We start from the raw sequence: 21,095 nt of genomic DNA, 5'->3' as shown, positions 1-21,095 counted from the left end.
TCTTTGTGTTCCTCTTAATGGGATCCTGTGCTGGTGTCTGGATGGGACTTTTAAGTGATCTCAAACTAAGTACATTGATGGTGTGCTCTTGAAATCTACATCTGTTCCATACAGTGGAACTCAGGTACAACAAAAAAAAAAAAACACACAAAAAAACCGTAGTAGCCGAGTCCCGTTATATCCATGCATAAGTCTTTTTTTTTTTCTCTCTCTCTCTGCTTCCCACCAGTTTCAATTGTGTCATCTCTTTTTGTTTACAACATTGGGCTCCTAGACTACATATTCGTCATTGCATATTATGGTCAGGTATACTCATTTTTAACTGAATCGATTGATGCATTGTATGTGAAGAGACTTACCCAAGAACCAAATGTCAGAGCAATGGTTCTGTAATGATTTTCACCAATATGTCCCCGTCACTTTTAACATCGCTTGGCTTTTATAAAAGCGGCACAGCATGGCCATCGACGCCAGGAGAAGTGCCTAAAAAATTGTTTGTTGAGTGCGACGACAATATTATAATGAAACAGTGTAAAGCGAATCCAGAATGGTTAAACCGAAGAAATGTACATGTTGGTGAAGCGGAAAAACGGCGATAGTGAATTCGATTGAATGATCTATTTAAAAATTGTCTAGATCTGATATAAGAATAGGCCTCGCTAATTTTTTTAATTTCTTAAATTATTTTGTTTTTACGTGGTTTTCCGTTATATATATATAATTTATATTTTATATATATATATATATATATATATATATATATATATATATATATACATATATATATATATATATTGTTCTCTATTTTTTTTCAGTTTATTTGTTTGTTTCTATTTTGATTGTTTAATTTATTTTAAATTGTATCTTTTTATTTTTAATATGCGCATCTAGCTCTTTTTGCTTGTTTTATTTTTTTGTTATGTTTTTGACATATCATTTTTCGTATTTTATCTTCTTTCATTTTTGAACGACAGTCAACACGTTATATGGATCAGAAAAAGTGTTTTGTCTGGACTTTGTCTGGGCCTATTTACGTTATCAGATCTGTATCTCATACCAGTGCCTGCTCACACTCTTTTTTGTAAATATTAATTTCTTTCACAAATTAAATTATATTTTTATTTGTTTTGTGTTGTTTTTTTTTTCGTTTGATACTTTTTAGAAAATAAATGAAACAGGATGTCAGCTGTCCCTGCCGACCAAAGGTAATTTACACTTGACAACCAAAATGGCGGCAACTTGCCTTGGTGCATTTGGATCTTACAAATTGCAGTATTCTCGCTATTTGAAAGATAGAGAGGATACCAACCTCAAAAGGAGACCTCATCAGGCAGAGACAGTATGGGTGACACAAAGATACAATCCGAAAGGCAAGTTAGATTACATTATTTGTTCACGTTTGTTAGAGAGTTAGAGTTCCAATTCCATCGAGAGCAGCAGTGCAGATCAACAATAGCAAACAACAAAGTAGCTAGCTACAAAGTACATAGAGAGAGAGAGAGAGAGAGAGAGAGAGAGAGAGAGAGAGAGAGAGAGAGAGAGAGAGAGAGAGAGAGAGAGAGAGAGGGGCGAGGAAGGGTGTCGTGATGATCGTGTGATTGTGGCTGTAGGAAACATATTATTTGTTGTCTTAATTAGAGTATCTACTAAGTCTTATAGGTGTGTTCTATAGTTCTGGTAGTTTGTTATTATTCCTAAATTGAATTGTCCTTGTGAACTGTTTTCTTGTTATTACTAAAGAAAATCTCCTCACACTCTCTCGGCACTTACTCAAATTGATTTGCTAGTTAGGTTAAATTAACAAACTTACAACTTACGAAAATGAGTGGAGCAGGCACTTATGTTGGTAACAACAAGAAATGAAGTGAGTAGAAAAGTGCCAGAAGACAATAGAGAATAAATTTTTTTCGCGGCGGTGGTGGGGTTTGAACCCGCGACCTTATTGGTACGACAACTCCACCTGGCCGGTGAGAGCGTGACTCTACCGTATGAGCTATCCACGAACACAAAAATATTTGTATCAAACTCAAGTCAATCATTTCTAGAGCTCTCTCTCACCGACTTCTTGAGACCGCGGGTTCAACACACAACCATCGCGAAGTTACCTGGCCAGCAGTTAAGCTTAATAGCCAATATTCTCAACACAAACATATAACATAGAAACGATTGAGACATTGAGTATTCTCTATTGTCTTCTGGCACTTTTCTACTCACTTTGGAACACATCTTGGGAAAGCCATAAATTGACTAAAAATTGATAGAAATAGCTGAAACTCTGGTGAATGGTCTTCCATAAACTGAATAATATGTGGTCGTAATTTGAAATAAATAGCTTTTTAATCAAAACCATAATTGAAATTTTCATGGGTACGTATCTTTTTGGGTCACCCTGTATTTTTCTATCCATCTATCTGTTTATCTATGTATCTATGTATGTATGTATCTATCTATCTATCTATCTATCTATCTATCTATCTATCTATCTATCTATCTATCTATCTATCTATCTATCTATCTATCTATCTATCAATCTATCTACAGTACAGCTCGTGTACAATGGCCCTTGTTACAATGGGATCTCGGCTACAACAGGAAATTTATAAATCCCTGTTCTTAGAAATCATAGAAATCATACACGGCTATAACGGGGTAATATTTCTTGGAACACGGCTACAATGGGGGTGTGAGTTGCGAGTTAAGTACCCAGTTGAGAAAAACTTCCTATTCAAGAAGAAAAGAGGAAGGCACACATGACACTATGACTATAGGGAACAGAGATGGGGTGGAAGTGGGCGAATTGCAATTATTGTGTTTACTATCGACATCTCTCTGTGTACTTTGTTTAGCATATCCACAAGGACTAGTGAGATGCGTGTGACTGACTGATGAACATATGTTGATAACACGTAGGCTTAATTAATATGTTAGAGCAAGGGGTGTGCATCACTGATTAGGTAACTATGCCCAATTAGAAGTGAGATGGTGATGAGCTTTATGTGAAACCTTAGGCTAGGACGGTGCACCATTTGAGTTTTGAAGTGCACTTAGTAGTGTTTGAGTAGCTGCCATTGACAAGGTTGGAATGGGAGACATACCAATTGTTTGGAAGCGTTCTCTTGTCCAACCCATCGACAAGACAGGTGATAGAAGCAGAGCTCAAAACTAAAGTCCCATTTCATTAACTTGCATCTGCTGTAACATAATGAGATCCTCAATAACTGAATGTCTTGAAAGAGACAGTTTTTTTTTGTGATGAACAGCACAGATTTAAAAAGCACCGCTCATTTCAAACACAACTTATATCATTAACACATGATCCGTCAGTCGCTATTGACAAAGGTCAAATTGATCTGGTGCTACTGGACTTTGCCAAGGCCTTCAACAAGGTTCCTCCCCACCGGCTAATCCAGAAATTGTATGATGTCGGCATCGGGAACAATACCTTACAATGGATTGCAGTGTTTCTGGACAATCACACCCAACAACTTCTTGTCGACGGTGAGACTTCCACTATCGGGATGGTGACATCATTTGTACCTCAGGGCTCAGTCCTTGGGCCCATCCTATTTTTAGTGTACATAAATGATCTTCCACGAGGTATTAGGTCAAAGGTGCATCTCTTCGCTGATGACACAGCATTATATAATCAGATAAGAACAACAGATGACAGCAAAACACTAAATGACGATCTAGCTAAACTACAAGAATGGGAAATGATAAATCAAATGGAATTCAATGTATCAAAGTGAAATGTTCTAGCCATTACAAATAAGAAAGCACTGATTACATTTGAATACCAACTGGAGACATGTAAAGACAGCAAAATACCTTGGCATTGAGTTTGCTAAAAACCTTAAATGGAACGACCACAAATGTCACTTGGCTTCAAAGGCAAATCAAACAATCATTTACACCACCCTCGATTTAAAAAGATGCCCAATTGGATTCAGTAGTCTGATGTCACGCGCCTGGCAACGGCGGCCATCTTGGTTCTAAACAAAGAAAATCATTACTTTTTATTCTTCATGCTGGCTAGAACTTTTCATTCCCTTTTCATATGCCTTGTGATCAGAATGTGTAAAAGTCAAAACATGATCAAATTGATGGGTTTTTTTTCCTCTGGATACGCGTTTAAGCTCGCCGGAGAAATATTTCATACGGCGTCCGCCATTGTTCTGATAGTTTAGAGCCAGTGTTACTAAGTTACCATGCGTCATTAGGAAGGAAGTGACGTTATGACTGTTGAAGACTATTTCAACTCAAACTCTTGCTTTTTAAACAATTGTTAGATCAATTTTGGAGTATGTCAGCCCAATTTGGAACCCATACACAAAGAAAAACATCGTCACTTTAGAAAACATCCAAAGAAAAACAGCAAGACGCATCGCAAACATATACAATTCTTTCTCAAGTTCATCTGAATAACACAACGGATTGGCCTTGAACCTCTGGAAAAGAGAAGAAAAATAGATAAAATTAAATTGTTCCACAATATCTACCACAAAAAGTCATGCCTTAAACTTCCAAACGACATCGGCACAAGAACAACAATGGGACATGCAGCAAGAGTAACCATACCAACATAAAAAAAGACGCCCACCTGTAATCGTTTTTCCCTTCCCTGTGGAATAGCCTCCCAGCTGACATGGCTGAAAACAGTTGCCAATATGCCTTCACGTGATTGCTAGAGATCACATCGTGACTTTTAATCTATATATTTTTTAATTAGCATTATGTGCAGTGTTTTAACAAGTTAACAGTGTAATACCCTACAAACTGTGGAGTGATCCTCAACAATATTGGAGGATTCCACAAGAAGAAGAAGAAGAAGAAGAAGAAGAAGAAGAAGAAGAAGAAGAAGAAGAAGAAGAAGAAGAAGAAGAAGAAGAAGAAGAAGAAGAAGAAGAAGAAGATGAAGAAGAAGAAGAAGAAGGAAGAGAAGAGAAGGTAAATTAACACTGATCATTGGTCTAGTATTGAAGTAAGGGAAGAAGGGTGAGATAGAGAATGGGAGGAGGGGAATTAAAGGGAAGAGAAGTCACAGTCACGTGACAATGGTATTTCTCAAGGAGAGATAACCGAAAGTATTTCGAAGCATTTATTGATAACCCAGAATTTTGCTATCCTTCAAATATATATGCAGGATATAATGGAGGTAAAATGGGGATTTTGAAGTAAGACACAGAAAAACCACTTGAATGAAGATTAAAGAAGACTTTGCTAGTACTAAGATCAGATTAGAAATCTAATACAAAAAATATCTACTAAGATATGCTATCTAACTATCTATACTATATTATTATACATCTAACAAAATCGATCTATCAATAAAAATAAAAAGAAATAAATAAATTGACTTAATAGAATACACTAATGTGCTCAAAGCGTTACAAGGCCGTCAACAGCAACTTAAAGTAATGGACATCGCATGTATGGCGATATACAAAGTTTAAGACAAGAAACGCTGTTAACGCATGTACATGTAAGAAGACGAGACAGAGAGAGAAAGGAGAGAAGAAGCCTTAAGGACCAAACGATGGAAGAAGCGAGAAGAACGAACAGAACCAGACGATCGAAAGCGAAAATGAAAACCACAAGAACAATAGACGAATATATCAATATCATCGAACTAAGATCTATGAAGCTATGAATAGAATCGAACTAAGCATAAACGACTAACTACTAAACATATAGTCATATAACGAACTACAGTATCTAAACTACTATGAAAACATATATCATCTAAAATAATCTAGTTATCCGTACTAAAAAGCTATCAAGATATTGATAACTATATCAAAAGTTAAAAAAAATAATTTAAGTAAGTTTAAATGAACAATGAAAAAATAAACACATTGATCCAGAGAAGAGTGTTATAGCTCAGCAAGGAAGAACATGTTGTAAACCAATAGAAAACAAATCAGACAAATAGAAAAGATGGTGCCTAGGAGAGACGATAGCAAGAAGAAAGTAAAGAACGAATAGCAAGAGAGGAAGAAGATTTTCAAGTTTCAGACCAAGATAAGATAGAAGACTTGAGCGTATCAAAAATGATAAGATAAAATATTCTAAGTGATTACTGATCAAAAATGTAGTATCAATATAGTAAAATGGAAATATAGACACGTCAAGTCCTTATAAAACAAATAACAACATCAGATTCGCATAATCGAGGGCATAAAAATTGCTGCTAGTAGAAGCAATACAATTACAAGAAGCCCTGACTACATTCAAGAAGAAGAAGATTGATGAGACCCTAAAACAACAGATAGAAAAGAACAGGCAAAAATGTAAGCTTAAATCAAAAAAAACTTGAAAGTTGGAAGAAGAAGAAGAAGAAGAAAAGAAGAAGAGAAGAAGAAGAAGAAGAAGAAGAAGAAGAAGAAGAAGAAAGAAGAAGAAGAAGAAGAAGAAGAAGGGAAAAAGAAGAAGAAGAAGAAGAAGAAGAAGAAAAAAGAAGAAGAAAGAAGAAGAAGAAGAAGAAGAAGAAGAAGAAGAAGAAAAGAAGAAGAAGAAGAAGAAGAAGAAGAAGAAGAAGAAGAAAGAAGAAGAAGAAGAAGAAGAAGAAGAAGAAGAAAGAAGAAGAAGAAGAAGAAGTAAGAAAGAAGAAGAAGAAGAAGAAGGAAGAAGAAGAAGAAGAAGAAGAAAAGAAGAAAGAAGAGAAGAAGAAAGAAGAAGAAAGAAGAAGAAGAAGAAGAAGAAAGAAAAGAAGAAGGAAGAAGAAGAAGAAGAAAAAGAAGAAGAAGAAGAAGAAAGAAGAAGAAGAAGAAGAAGAAGAAGAAAAAAGAAAGAAGAAAGAAAAGAAAGAAGAAGAAAAGAGAAAGAAGAAGAAGAAAGAAGAAGAAGAAAAAAGAAAAAGAAAGAAGAAGAAGAAGAAAGAAGAAGAAAAGAAGAAGAAAAGAAGAAGAAAGAAGAAGAAGAAGAAGAAGAAGAAGAAGAAGAAGAAGAAGAAGAAGAAGAAGAAGAAGAAGAAGAAGAAGAAGAAGAAGAAGAAGAAGATGAAGAAGAAGAAGAAGGAGGAGGAGGAGGAGGAGAAGGTAGAATTAACCACTGCATGCATTGGTCCTTGTATCTTTAAGTAAGGGGAAGATAGGGTGAGATGTGATGAATTGGGGGGAGGGGAGTTAAAGGGATGGAAGTCACAGTCACGTTGTCTGGTTTATTTTCTTAGGGAGATAACTCGAAATGTATTTCTTGCATTTTTGATTTACCTCAGTATTGCTTCCCTTCAAATACTATATGCAGGATATAATGGGACGGCTACAATGGGGATTTTGCTAGTCCACTATCCCTGTTATATCTGAGATTTACTGTATCTATCTATCTTTCTATCTATCTATCTATCTATCTATCTATCTATCTATCTATCTATCTATCTATCTATCTATCTATCTATCTATCTATCTATCTATCTATCTATAATAATAATATAATAATAATAAATAAATTGAGCTTTATATAGCGCAATATCCACTAAATGTGCTCAAAGCGCTTTACAAGGGGTCCCTGGTCAACAGCAACATTTAACATGTAGGATGGGACATGCCGCCTGTTTGGCGATATTACAATTTTTCGGACAAAGACAACGCTGTTAACGGCCATGTACTCATTTTACCCTGAGTACGGTGAGAGAAAGTGAGTAAAGAGCCTTTTCCAAGGACTCAACTATGTGCCGAGCGCGAAGCTCGAACCCAGGACCTTCCGATCCGAAAGCGAGTGTCATACCACAAGACCACATAGTCGCATCTATCTATCTATCTATCTATCTATCTATCTATCTATCTATCTATCTATCTATCTATCTATCTATCTATCTATCTATCTACCTATCTATCTATCTATCTATCTATCTATCTATCTATCTATCTATATATCTATCTATCTATTTATCTATCTATCTCTACTAACTATCTATCCATTTATTTTTTTATCTATCTATCTATTTTTAAAAAATATTTATTTATTTATTTTTTAAATTGCAACCAATAAAAAATTATAACCATCATTTGTTTCCAGATGAGCGTGTTATAGCTCCAGTCCCAAGACACAAACATGTTGTTCCCAATAGAATATCACAACTTCAGTCAACTGAAAATCATTGGGTGCCTGTGTCAGATCCGCCTTTGGCAAGCTTTAACCGATCACCAGAGAGGTCTCTGAGTTTTTTCTATGTTTCTCACCCAAGTAAGTTATAGTAGTACCTCTGCGTATCAAAATGCTACGTAAATTTTCTATTTGATTTCTGTTCAAAACTTGTCAGTTCATATTTTATAATGGAATATTTAGCACTTCCAATTTTCCTTTTTACTATATCACTCATTCACTCATGCTTCTCTGCATAATCGGGTGCATAAAATTGCTCTGCTTTGTTTTGATGCCATCAATTCACGAAGCCCTGCCTACATTCAGGACTTGATGGTGCCCTACAACCCCACTCGAAATCTCAGGTCCTCAAAATTGTATCACCTTCAAATTCCAAAAACTAATCTTAAACGTTTTGGCAACAGATCATTCAGTAAAGTAGGTCCCATCACTTGGAATTCACTCCCACTGTCAGTCAGACTTGAAAGCAGCGTAGATAAATTCAAAAATAAACTGAAAACCTATCACTTTGGGAAGTATTTAAATTAGATTATGCCAGGAATTATGGCAAAGTGCATATGTGTGTGAGTGCGTGCGTGTGTGTTTGTATGTATGTATGTGAGTGTGTGTGCGCTCGTGTATACATTTAGTTAATTGTGTGTGTGTTAGTGTGTGTATATATGTTATATGCATGTATGTATATTTAGTGTGTACGTGTATACGATGTGTTTGTGTGTGTATGATTGTGTGTATTGTAATATATATAATATATATATATATATATATATATATATATATATATATATATATATATATATATATATATATATAATATATCACAATATATATATATATATATATATATATATATATATATATAATATAATATATATATATATATATATATATATATATATATATATATATATATATATGTGTGTGTGTGTGTGTGAGTAATATATTTATGTACAGTGTGTATATGGATGTGTGTGTGTGTAATTGGATGCGTGTGAGCTTTTGTTCATATGTCCGAATCTGCAGTGTGTAATGTTTTTTACTGATGGTCAATGTGAAGCGCTTCGAAGCTTCGGCATAAGCGCTATATAAATGTACATTTATTATTATTATTATTATTATTATTATTATTATTATTATTATTATTATTATTATTATTATTATTATTATTATTATTATTATTGTTATTGTTATAAGGCAACAGCAAGAGATCACCAATGTTCTTGGTCTTTTGCTGCATGAGTTGTGGTCTGTAGGCCCTGTGCTTTTAGTTCTCTCTGTAAAGTTCTTCTCCGAGTTTTCTTCGGTCTACCTCGGTTCCTTTTCCCTTGTATAGTCCAGTTTAACACTGTTCTCCCGATACTGTCCACTGGCATCCTGCACGACTGAGCCAATGTCTGGTTCTGATGGTGTCTGTAAGTGTGCCTATCACAGTTTTCTGTAAGAGATCCTCATTTCTAGTGACATTGGACCAGCAGATTCTTAAGACATTTGGCCTGGAACACTTCTAGTTTCTATTCTATTGTATTTGTTGTCTTCCAACATTCTGAGCCCTTAAATATATATTAAAAAATATTGAGCCTTTATATAGTGCAATATCAATTTAATATGTTTGAAGAGCTTTACAAGAAGTCCCAAGCCAACACTAACACCCGCAAGGACGAGAAATGACACCTGTTAGGCGCTATTAGAATCTTTTCAACAGAGACAATGCTGTTACTGGCCAGGTAATCACTTTGCACCTGATTAAGAAGTGAGAGAAAGTGAGTAAAGATTCTTTTCCAAAGAGTCAGCTTTACACTGCCCATAGCGGGTTGAGAACAAGGGACCTACAAGTCAGAAGGTTACTGTCATACCATAAGACCACAAAGCAACAAAAAGTATTTTTGCACATTCTCAAATTACATATCAGTTGATAATTTTATATTCTTATTATGAGTGTTCAAATTGAAATGCAATTTTTAAAAAAGATAAAGGTAGTCAGAGGTCAGAAACAGATGTTCAGTATTTCCCTACAATAATTATTGGGATTTTATCCTCTGTCAGTATCCTAATTTGATCAATATCTTTATATTTTGCCTTCACTTTTTTGGTTTCTAAAGAGATATAACAATCCATTTGTTGCTGAGCGAGCAGATAGGAAGTTAAAACAGAGAGAACTGGATAAAGGACTCACCATTTGTCCAATTAAGCGAATACAACCATAACAAACATGCACCTCCACCCCGCTCTAGACCTCAATCCTATTAATATCCTTTTAAAAAATGCAAATTGAAGTAAGACACACGCTTTCTCAACTTCCCATGCAATCATTGATGCAATGTGATCAATTGTTTCATTGAATTCATGTTGACCCTGTTGAACCACTTTGTACTCTTTACGATGAGGATTATTGATATGGTAGTTTCATTTCACTGTCCATATTTTCTTCAATGTGTTTATAAGAATCAATGTCACCCTTTTGACTCAATTTTCTAAGTGCACGCTGCACTTAATATGAATGATACATAAATGCAATTCTAGTTGGTTGTAGGAGTGACATCACTGCGCACTGTGTGCTGAAAAAATTTGTTTTTTCCCCTTTGAGAACTGTACTTTAAAATGATCCCTACCACATGGTCAAAATTCATTTACTGGAGTTGACATAATGGTATTACAATATCTGATTTTTATGTCTTGGTCTTGTAAATTTTGATAGGTTCAAGAAGTGAAGAATGGTCAACGCTGAGACAAATTCTACCATCCTACCACAATATTGCACGGATTGATCCACCAAATTGGGGCACAGCAGGATGCGCTCCTCCTTTGCAGATACAGAGGCCTGGCTCAAGATTTCCGCATGTCAACAGCTGTATGACAAGGTAAATGGCATTGTCAAAATGATTTTGTCTTCTTTTTAAAAAAAAGAAAGGTTTTGCATTGAAGGCCATGATGACCATGGCGTTTATATTTTTTGCTGTCAAGTAAACACATTTTTGAAGATACCTCTGGAGAGCCTAGTATCCATGTTGTGTCGTCTGCATAACGATGAACATAATCGATAGTAAAACAAGTTTTCTGAATTCATAAAGAGACTTGGGCGAAAAATCCACCATCAAAGCTCTTGTAATGCTGCATACCACATGTTCAACTCCCTAACTGCACAAGCTGAAATATCCATTTGGTTTAATAGATTTATCTCATTTGACGCGGAATGATTTTTGCTATAGTTGATGAAAAAACTCATGATTATTGAATATCGTTTGTCTATTTTCAAAATTAAGATTACTTTAAATCCATCTGTTTCTTTTATCCAGAAGTATGATTTAGTGCAGAGAGTAGAACAAAAATCGGTTGAAGTTTTATAATTTTATTGCACTTAATGTTATTGTTATATCATGCTTCTTTAGACTTGCATGAATACAATTTGATAAAAACTTAAAAGAAAATTATATTTAAAACGAGCCATATACGTTCTGCTATTTATCATTTATTTCATATAACTCTTGTCGTTAAGTCCATGTCGAGCTGAATTAAAAGTAGAGCAAGGGATGGATTCGTTGGTCTAAATCAGGGTCATGCAGGCCATTATTAAAATTATATATTATTATGTTTGTTTTGTCTACAGATATGTTGATGATATGCACAAAACACATCGTCAGTTCAAGCACTGCTGAGAGTCAGAATGACCTTTGAAATAGCTGAAGTATTCATGACACACAGAGAAAACGTTTATAGAATTACTGTGTACCAGCTATTGTCATGATTATAGTAGACCCGTACATTTTACAAAATAATGCATTTTATATTTTGTTGCTGTCTTTCCTGTTAAGAGAGTCTTGTTTTAAAAATGGAATTAATTACTGGATAAAACCGTTTAAATGTTTGATTGTTTTAGATTTTATTCTGCTTTACCTGTCTCTTCTTTTTCAGTATTCTACGAATACCGCCAGTATTAATTTACACAATGAAAACATTTTTTTTGGTCAATTATTGAATAAAATATTTTTTTTTCTGATAAATGCTAATGTGTTTGCCTTTTCAGCATTATTATTCATATTTGTAAATATTCCTCTCTAACCTTCAGTAGGAGAATTTCCCATCATCTTTTCATTCCATTCAGTCTTTCATATTTGTTTAATTTTTTAAATTTATTGATAAAATTAGAATTTAAAAGATTGAGTAATTAATTTATTTTATGTAAATACTCGATTAGTTGATTTTTCTTAATATTTATTTTCAACACCTTGTTAATTCAGCATTAGACGTCTATATACTTATATATCTTTCCAAATGAAATGAGAAAAGACGAATATTTATAAAGGATTTTAACTTTTGTAAAAATTGATTTTATAAATACCAAACCGACCTTACAAGAAGGAATAATATTAGAAACATGATCAATAACAATTGATATTTCTCACGAAAAATGTTTTTTCTTTCAACAACACATTTCTGTACTTTTATGTTCTTACTCTGGTTTCTGCTTTATCTGGCATACACTATACACTTTTCAGATTTTGAAACCACTTTCTACCTGTTTTGCACGCTCGATCAATCAGCTTGAATCTTTTGTTCTTTTTAGAATTTTTAAGCTTGTTTTTGTTTTCAATATTTATGTCCATGCCATGAATATATGTTTTAAGTGCCAGACTCCACGAAATGCACGTGCCCACTTGTTGTTTAGCACTTACTAAAAGATAATATGCGTTAAGTGTTATTTTGTCAAACATGTAATATTGATGTAAATACTTTGTCTAAAATCTTTTAAATTATTAAAATCTTTTTGATTATTGTTTACAATCGAAACTAATATTTGTCCCAAAACCTATTTTCAAATTATTTGGCAATCTGTTTGTCTCTGATAACATTATTTTCTACTTTAAATCCATGATTTTTAATGGAAGACAATTCATTTTGTCCGAGCTGTTCTCCTGCAGGTTTTGAAGGAGGTCACAACAATGCAAGTGCCTGTTTTATCCTCATTGACGGATTTTTTTCCATCTTCCTTCATGCTTCGAACGATATAGTGATATAATTTTCAAAATAACAAATTACGAATGAAGGGATATAAACTATTATATCTCCAGAATACATGAAGTAAACTGAAATTTTGCTGCTGTGTTTGGATTAAAAGCTGCACAATGCAACTGTTTTATTTCCAGCATGTTATTTGAATGTAGAATTTCACCCTGTGAAACATGCCTTTTTCTCAAGAAAATGCAGCACTGATATTGTATTTAACCTATATCTGTTTCTTAATTCTAGAAACTTATCAATAGTTTTATTTTATATGCACATTTACCCAAATCCATATGGTTTGTGAATGCTGTCATAAATCCGTTTTATTTTGGTTAAAATAGTTAATTGTTTTTTAAAATATATTTTTCTCATTTTAGTTTAAAAGTTTATCATGTAGTTTTAATAGAGTTAAAAAAAAACACGATATAATAATTACAATGACATATGTAGAACCAGAGATTGTAGAATTTGTTCTTTTAATCAGTCTTCCAAACAGCATGAGATTGGACAATAGCCTTACTTTTTCACCTTTAAAATTTAAAGTTTTTGCAAATCTGTTATTTATTTTGAATCGGAATATCTAATGGTTCTTTTTTTCATCTTTAAGATTCATGATGCACTATTATTCTCCATTTAAAGAAAACTGGGGAAAATGTATTATCTATTTCACTGACCAATGCTCTTTCTTTTTAAAAGTTGACTATTACCTTGTTTGTTCTCAAGTATTATTAAGATTTTTTTAAAGGGGAAAAATAAGTGGAAATCTTTCATCCGATGTAACTACAAATAATGCCCACGCTGTCTCCCCCCCCCCCCCTCTTTCTTTTTCCTTTTTTTTTCTTTCTTGAAATTAGGATTAAAGATACGAAATGTGTCCAACCATCTTTAATTGATATTATTATATAGGGGTTAACTTAAATGCCAATTTTTTTGTGAAAATGAATAAAATATTTTTAGATAGTCTATTTACAACACAATTTTCAAGTCATTTTGAATTAAACCTCACTTTGCTTCATTCTGATATTATATTATCTGATTGAATTGGTTGGTCACAATTATAGGTGTGTTGTGACTAGTCTGGTTTTTTTTTTGTAAGGGATTCATATGGAATCAATGTCCAAGTCGCAGAGACATTGTTATCATTACACCAAGGCATAGACATGGATAGGGACCTAAACAATGTAATGAAATCAGGTGGACTTCCTCAGTTGTCTCTCCCTGTCGTCGCTTTCGTTCGATTATCTCTTTCGCCAAATTACATCTTTACCTCCAAGCAAATCGTAATGTTTTGACTTTTGGGCCATGAATCTGAAATTTTTCGAATACAAATGTATATATGTCCTGACTCAGCTGTATTTCGTAATAGTGGTATATCATTAAAAAACTGTATAATGAGTGGTCAGGATGGACATTTAAAACCTTAAACTCTCTCGATTTCATAGGCATGGAAAATTGAACAAAAATTTGTTCGATTTTCAATGAGGATGAATCGAGAGAGTTAGCCTTAGTTTTTTAGTTCTATCGCGATTAAACTATATGCCTCCTATCTTTTATCTAAGTATAACGAAAAACTCAAACCTAATAACAAAGAGAGCAGTGACAGCAATACAAGAAGAGTTTGAATGAAGCCCATGTCGCATCACTCTCTTGGTTACGTCTCTAATACAGATTTATAATAGGAGAGAATCATATTTGATTGGGTTAGAGGAGATTGGAATTCAGTTTATGAAAGCTTGATTGGCGAAATAGTGGTTTTAATGAAGATTGAGTGGTAATTACCATTTTAAAATCTTCCTTTTGAGATGCATGGAGAACAGTGCTGAGCGAAAATGTCTAACACAATCGAATTTCATATATCTGGGTAAGAGATTTCAGTAAGTGTTAGCCTTGCGTCATTGAACAAGCTCATAAAGATTTTTTTAGGTTTATTTAGTGGGAGAGTGGTGGGGTGGGAGGGGGCCTTTAGGAATAACCACTCTGTTGTATTGGAATAACATAATAACGTATTTGGGAACCTTGCTGATTTGCCTTTTTTAAATCTTTTACAAAGTTAATCCCCTTCTCTGAACTCACTTGTCACTTTAACTCTGATATTATTGAACAATTATTTCTGCTGTGGTTCTATTTTGGAATGTATATCATTCTCCATAACATCTATTCATCGAATATGTGACTCGTCTTTCTGAAGTCATATAACATATTGTGTTGGTTAGTATGAAGAAATTACATTTCAAGCCTTTGAGAATGCTTGTCACAAAATTATTTCCCAAATTCTTTCATAAGCAAATCAATCCTGGATTCGATTTCACTTGAATTGGTGTCATTGCTCTCTTTATGAAATTGAGTTGGTCTATAGTTATAAACATAGAAGTAATTGGAGAAACTACAGGTTATGAAAAAATATCATTCGTACCGTTAAAAATTTCAATTTTTGCAGTTTCTTTGTGCGTTTTGAATGAGCAAGACAATAATTTTAATAGGGATTTTAAGAGATATGTTATGCATTCTGTGGCAAGTGTCATCTTTGAATTCTTCTAATAATTGCTTCACCCCCCCCCCCCACCCCCCTCGATTTTCAAATGTGTTCCAGTGAGATAAATCATTTTTTACTGAATAACTTACAAGTTGGTGACAAAAGCAACATTTTACTATGAATTGTCATATGTTGAGCTATCAGGACAAGGCAAGCGTTTGCTGTAATCTGACATGGTAAAATCCTTTACCATTTTCATTAAGAGAGCAGTAATAATAGTTATGGAATTCGTGCATCGATGACTCGGGGGGTTTGGAAGCCTGAATCGTTGAAGCTCAGGGTCGTTTCAATATCAGGTTTACAGTAAAAATGAACCGTTTTATTATACCTATACTGCCGTGTTTTTAAAAGAACACAATATGGCTATTTGGTAACATTGCACATACTGAGTTTAAAAAAACAAAAACCCCAAAAAACGGAGTATACTATCGAGGGTTAGATCTTTTAATTTTTACTTTTATGAATCTTGTCTTTTACTTGTGACAACCTCATTTTAAATGTCGATTTTCATGTATAGTTAATTTTGATATTGGCCTTTAGTGAGATTTATCTCAAAATCACTAATTTATTAACACATGCATTGTTTTTTCAGATAAATGCACTTGTTTTGATGCTGGCCTTTATTGAGATTTCTCTCAAAAGTCACTCTTTTATTAATTCATGCATTGTTTTTGAAGATAAACGCACGAGATCACAATATTTCACTTTGTTGTTATTTTTCTAATCGTTTGCATTGTATGGATGAGGACTACATTTAATTTATTGTAACCTCTAGTGTGAATCAATTATTTATATTTTTGCCAGTTTTTTTTGTTTTTACTCATCTCATGGGTTGCTGTAGAGGGCTACTAGAACTACTGGTAGAGTCTCTCTTCTTTCCCGCCTGTGCCTGTGTCTGCATTTTCTTTCTCTGAGTCTGAAGCTCTTTTCCTTATCTTATAATTTGATTAGTTGGATGTTTCCGACCCTAATTAGGATCCTTTGCTTTATGGAAGACAGATGCAAGCAAGCGTATTTTAACTAATAGAATTGATACATTTGTTTTTTTGGTAAATCATCTACGCATTGACAACCATCTGAGTGCCTCCATTGTGCTGGGAATCCTAGCTCGCTTCTATGTGAGGACGTTGTGGCCTTAAGCTGGGCACATGGGCAGATTAGAGCTACTGGATCTTAGAATTAAATTATTTGGATTTGCTCAGGCCCTAACTGGGATCCTTTTATGCAATGAAGTCAGCTGGATTTAGGCATGTATTTTTCAATGATAAATGTTAATCATCTATTGTGTATTGAAAAATCGTCTGAGCTCTCCAAGTTGTTTGGAGTTCCAAGTGGACCAAGTTTTTGGCCTCATATCAAATTGAGAAATTAGGGAGCGGGTACTGGTGAAAGATAAAGATATGAGAAAAGTATGAAACAGTGCAAGACAAAGCAAGAAAGAAATATACAAGAAAAAAAATTACTTTCCCCCAAAAAGAGGACGACTGATTTATTGAGTTTTTTAAAAATCTTTTCTTGTATTATTCTTTCATGCTTTGTCTGAAACTGTTTCATACACTCTTTTTCGGATCTTTATTTTGATGCTGGACACAGGGGTAGATAATTGTTGTTGGAATCTACTTGTAATTTTTCCTCTAACTAAATCGCTTTGTCTTACTTGTTCTCAAGCACCGTTAGCAAAAATGTGTGGTGCAGTACTGGAAAATCATGTCAACTATGCCCTGCTTTTATCAAATGAATTAACTGCCAGCAGAAATCTTAATTTCCTCTCAAATTGTTTCCAATATTCAAATTTCTATTACAAAGATATATCAACAATTTATAAAGCATTCAGAAAAGGGGCTTTTACAGCAAATCCAAAATCTCAAAACTTGAAAAAAATAATAATTTGTGACTTAACGTCTCATCAGTTTTGTGTCGAATTAATTTAGATGTGGAAGACTTATTTTGTAGCTAAAAACCTGATGGAACTTGGTTTGAATTTTGATGTTTTATTGGAGAGAATAAATACCGATTTTTTTTCAAAGAGCGAAAAACAAATATATATAACATTTGTAATTTTGATTTGAATATCAATTTTCTTTGTCATGTAAATTCCGACCCATTATTTCCAAATTTGGGCAGCAAACCACATTTGTCAGGGTTTTCTTGGACTGCACCAAGTAATTTCTAGTTACCCTCTGTGTTTTCTGTCTTCTCCTTCATTGGCGTTGATATGACTTTAAAAAGTGTTGCAAGCGCTGTTGTATGAATTGAAAGCTCTCTTTCCCTGGAATGATACTATTTAGTTTTGCCCTGCCTCTTGCTTAGAACCTTTGTCTAGAGGGGACGCAGTGAAGTATGTCCATGTTGTGTTTATTGACTGTGAAAATTGCATAAATAGAGGGCATTAAGGACAAGTGGGTTACACCATAACTTTGTGTGGCTTTGTAGCTCAGCGGTACGGTGAATTGTCATGTCACAAAAATCAAGCAATGTTAAGCGTTGTCAGTGGCTGGATGGGTGACTAATCGTGGAAAATTCTGGTCCTTCCATTGTGTCCTTTGGTAATTAACTTCAGACACATTACCCCACTCGACTCAGGTATGGACGATTACTCGCATTAGACGGTGATGGATCATCAATAGAGTGTTAGTACAAAAAGACGCATAAAATGCCGACTGGTAATATGGTTCCATGTGGTCTGCTAGGGGAATAAATAAAATATTTTGAAGCGCATTGAGCATGGTAAATCCGTGGAAATGCGCAATATGAATGTTCCTATATCTTTTAGTTCATTCTTTTAAACTCCCAAAGCTCATGTCTTAACTTTCTCTCATTTTTTTAAAAGAAGAAAAAAAAAATAAAGTCTAGTTTCGTTCTGCACACAATCTCAAATTTTCTTGTTCTTCTCTTTAATCTTAAAAAATGTATTATTTTTAATTGAGGGGGTTAATTTCAGTATCATATCTTAGAAATTCGCTTTGTTATGGTCGTCAATTAAGTGGTCTAAAAGAAAATACAATTTGTCTTCCTTGTCTTTCAGATCAATGCCCTCATTTAAAATGTCGGCTTATCTCAGCTGATAAATAATAATAATAATAATAATAATAATAATAATAATAATAATAATAATAATAATAATAATAATAATAATAATAATAATAATAATAATAATAATTGTTTTCGGTACTACTAGCAGTTTTGAGTCTTGCGATCTTAAATTACGCTTCGGAACATAAGGCTGAAGAAAGTCTTGAAAAGAGGGGCAGAAGATTGAACTACATGAAAATGAGTAAGAGCAATATGCACTTCATCCTGGCTTTCACAGATAGCCAATGGCGGGAAATAAGCACAGCTTTGGTGTCATCAAAATGAGACTTTCCAAGGACGATCCTAACAGCCCTCGATTCATACGTAAAGGGACCGAAATCGATCCCGGGTGCAGTCGCTGGGTGGGGATCCTGACCTCCCATAGTGGGCAGGGAGGTACATGCTGTGTCTTCTATCCCACCATACCCGTTTTCCAATTGTTTTCTGTCTTTGTCTTGGAATGAGATTACTTGGTTTTGTCCTGACCCTGGCTGGAATTCCTTGGCTGGGAGGGAAACAGTCAAATGCATAGTTATTGTTTTGGGAGATGATATTTTTTTTTCCTTGTAAATCATCTCTCTGTTATGTATTATTATGTTTGTTATTTTTAATGTATAATGTAAGCATTTGAGTGTATTCCTCTTTGTTGGATTTTGTGCTTGTGTCCGGATGAGACTTAAAGGTGATCTCAAACTAAGTACATTGGTGGTATGCTCTTGGAATCTACATCTGATCCCTATTTGTTCCTAGTTCCCCTACGTCTTACTTTTTCTTGGGTGCTTTAATTGTAATTCTATAACTTTTTACTATCCCATTTTCTTCCTTTTTACTGGCGCTGATATAACCTAAATGTGTTGGAAGCGCCGTAAAATCCTTAAAAACAAAAAAAAACAGATCCCGGGTGCAGTCGCTGGGTGGGGATCCTGACCTCCCATAGTGGGCAGGGAGGTACATGCTGTGTCTTCTATCCCACCATACCCGTTTTCCAATTGTTTTCTGTCTTTGTCTTGGAATGAGATTACTTGGTTTTGTCCTGACCCTGGCTGGAATTCCTTGGCTGGGAGGGAAACAGTCAAATGCATAGTTATTGTTTTGGGAGATGATATTTTTTTTCCTTGTAAATCATCTCTCTGTTATGTATTATTATGTTTGTTATTTTTAATGTATAATGTAAGCATTTGAGTGTATTCCTCTTTGTTGGATTTTGTGCTTGCGTCCGGATGAGACTTATAGGTGATCTCAAACTAAGTCCATTGATGGTTTGCTCTTGGAATCTGCATCTGATCCCTTTTTGTTCCCAGTTCCCCTTTGTCTTCCTTTCTCTTGGGTGCTTTAATTGTAATTCTAGAACTTTTTATTATCCCATTTTCTTCCTTTTTACTGGCGCTGATATAACCTAAATGTGTCGCAAGCGCCGTAAAACCCTTAAAAACAAACAAAACAAAACGGGTGCAGTCGAGATTACTTTTCTGACCTCCCTGTATACTAAGCAGTGAATGCATCTGTTAGACAGGACGGAAAGTACTTTACTAGCGTGCAGGCGTCATGTCTCGTCCGACATGATGAGTGTTGAAGTTGGCCAGGGACCTCTTGTAAAGCACTTTGAGCAAGTTTAGTAGATATTGCGCAATATAATTGATCACATTATATATATATATATATATATATATATATATATATATAAAAATAATAACCCACCAGCCTGTGTAATAACAAGCAGAGGACAAACAATACAACAAGTTGAATGTTTCAAATATTTAGGCTTCAATGTAACATCCAATGGAAAATCAGATTGTGAAATAAAGAAAAGAATAGGTATGGCGAAGAATGCATTCAACCAGCTGCATACAATTATGAAAAACAGGAATATTAGCATGAAAACAAAAATCAAAGTCCTGGATTGCTATGTACTGTCTGTGCTGCTATATGGTTGTGAGAGCTGGACCATAAACAAGACCATGGTTAAAAGACTGGAGGCAGTGGAAATGTGGTTTTACAGAAGAATGATGAGGGTGTCATGGATGGAAAGGAAAAGAAATGAAGAAATTTTAGAAATGGCAAACAGAAAAAGATCACTGATAACAAAAATCATCAAACGCCAAATGGAATTTTTAGGACACATTATCCGCCACCCTGGTTTGGAAATACTCGCCTTGACTGGAAAGATGAATGGAAAAAGAATAAGAGGAAGACAAAGAATAACGTATTTGAAAGGGATAAGAACTTGGACAGATGAAGCTGAGAAAGGTGGCGCTGCTTTAATAGAATTGGCAAGAGATAGATCAGCTTGGCGGAAGATGACCTCCGACGTCTGCTTCAGATATGGAACTACATGAGATGAGATATATATATATATATATATATATATATATATATATATATATATATATAT

General features: G+C 34.3%; 1 protein-coding gene across 1 annotated transcript; it reads left to right on the top strand.

Annotated features, from left to right (window-relative positions):
- Window positions 1-1,173: 1,173 nt before the first annotated feature.
- LOC144966715 (uncharacterized) lies at window positions 1,174-16,330 on the top strand. Its single transcript, XM_078903488.1, has 4 exons — window positions 1,174-1,370; window positions 8,017-8,184; window positions 10,796-10,958; window positions 11,705-16,330. The coding sequence occupies exons 1-4, from the start codon at window positions 1,229-1,231 to the stop codon at window positions 11,751-11,753; spliced, it is 522 nt and encodes a 173-aa protein (XP_078759614.1). The 5' UTR covers window positions 1,174-1,228; the 3' UTR covers window positions 11,754-16,330.
- The last annotated feature ends 4,765 nt before the right edge of the window (window positions 16,331-21,095 follow it).

This window comes from Berghia stephanieae, chromosome 1, assembly GCF_034508935.2.
Source record: "Berghia stephanieae isolate SIO BIC M18660-M18661 chromosome 1, UCSD_Bste_1.3, whole genome shotgun sequence".
NCBI classification, from domain to species: domain Eukaryota; kingdom Metazoa; phylum Mollusca; class Gastropoda; order Nudibranchia; family Aeolidiidae; genus Berghia; species Berghia stephanieae.
The sequence above is the reverse complement of the archived record's forward strand: the minus strand, read 5'-3'. Positions and strand labels throughout refer to the sequence as shown.

Bases quoted from the DNA above. Each gene is read 5' to 3' on its own strand.
- LOC144966715 (XM_078903488.1), top strand. From the start codon at position 1,229: ATGGCGGCAACTTGCCTTGGTGCATTTGGATCTTACAAATTGCAGTAT. The intron at 8,185-10,795 runs GTAAGTTATAGT...AAATTTTGATAG, and splicing joins TTTCTATGTTTCTCACCCAA to GTTCAAGAAGTGAAGAATGG. The intron at 10,959-11,704 runs GTAAATGGCATT...TTTTGTCTACAG, and splicing joins GTCAACAGCTGTATGACAAG to ATATGTTGATGATATGCACA.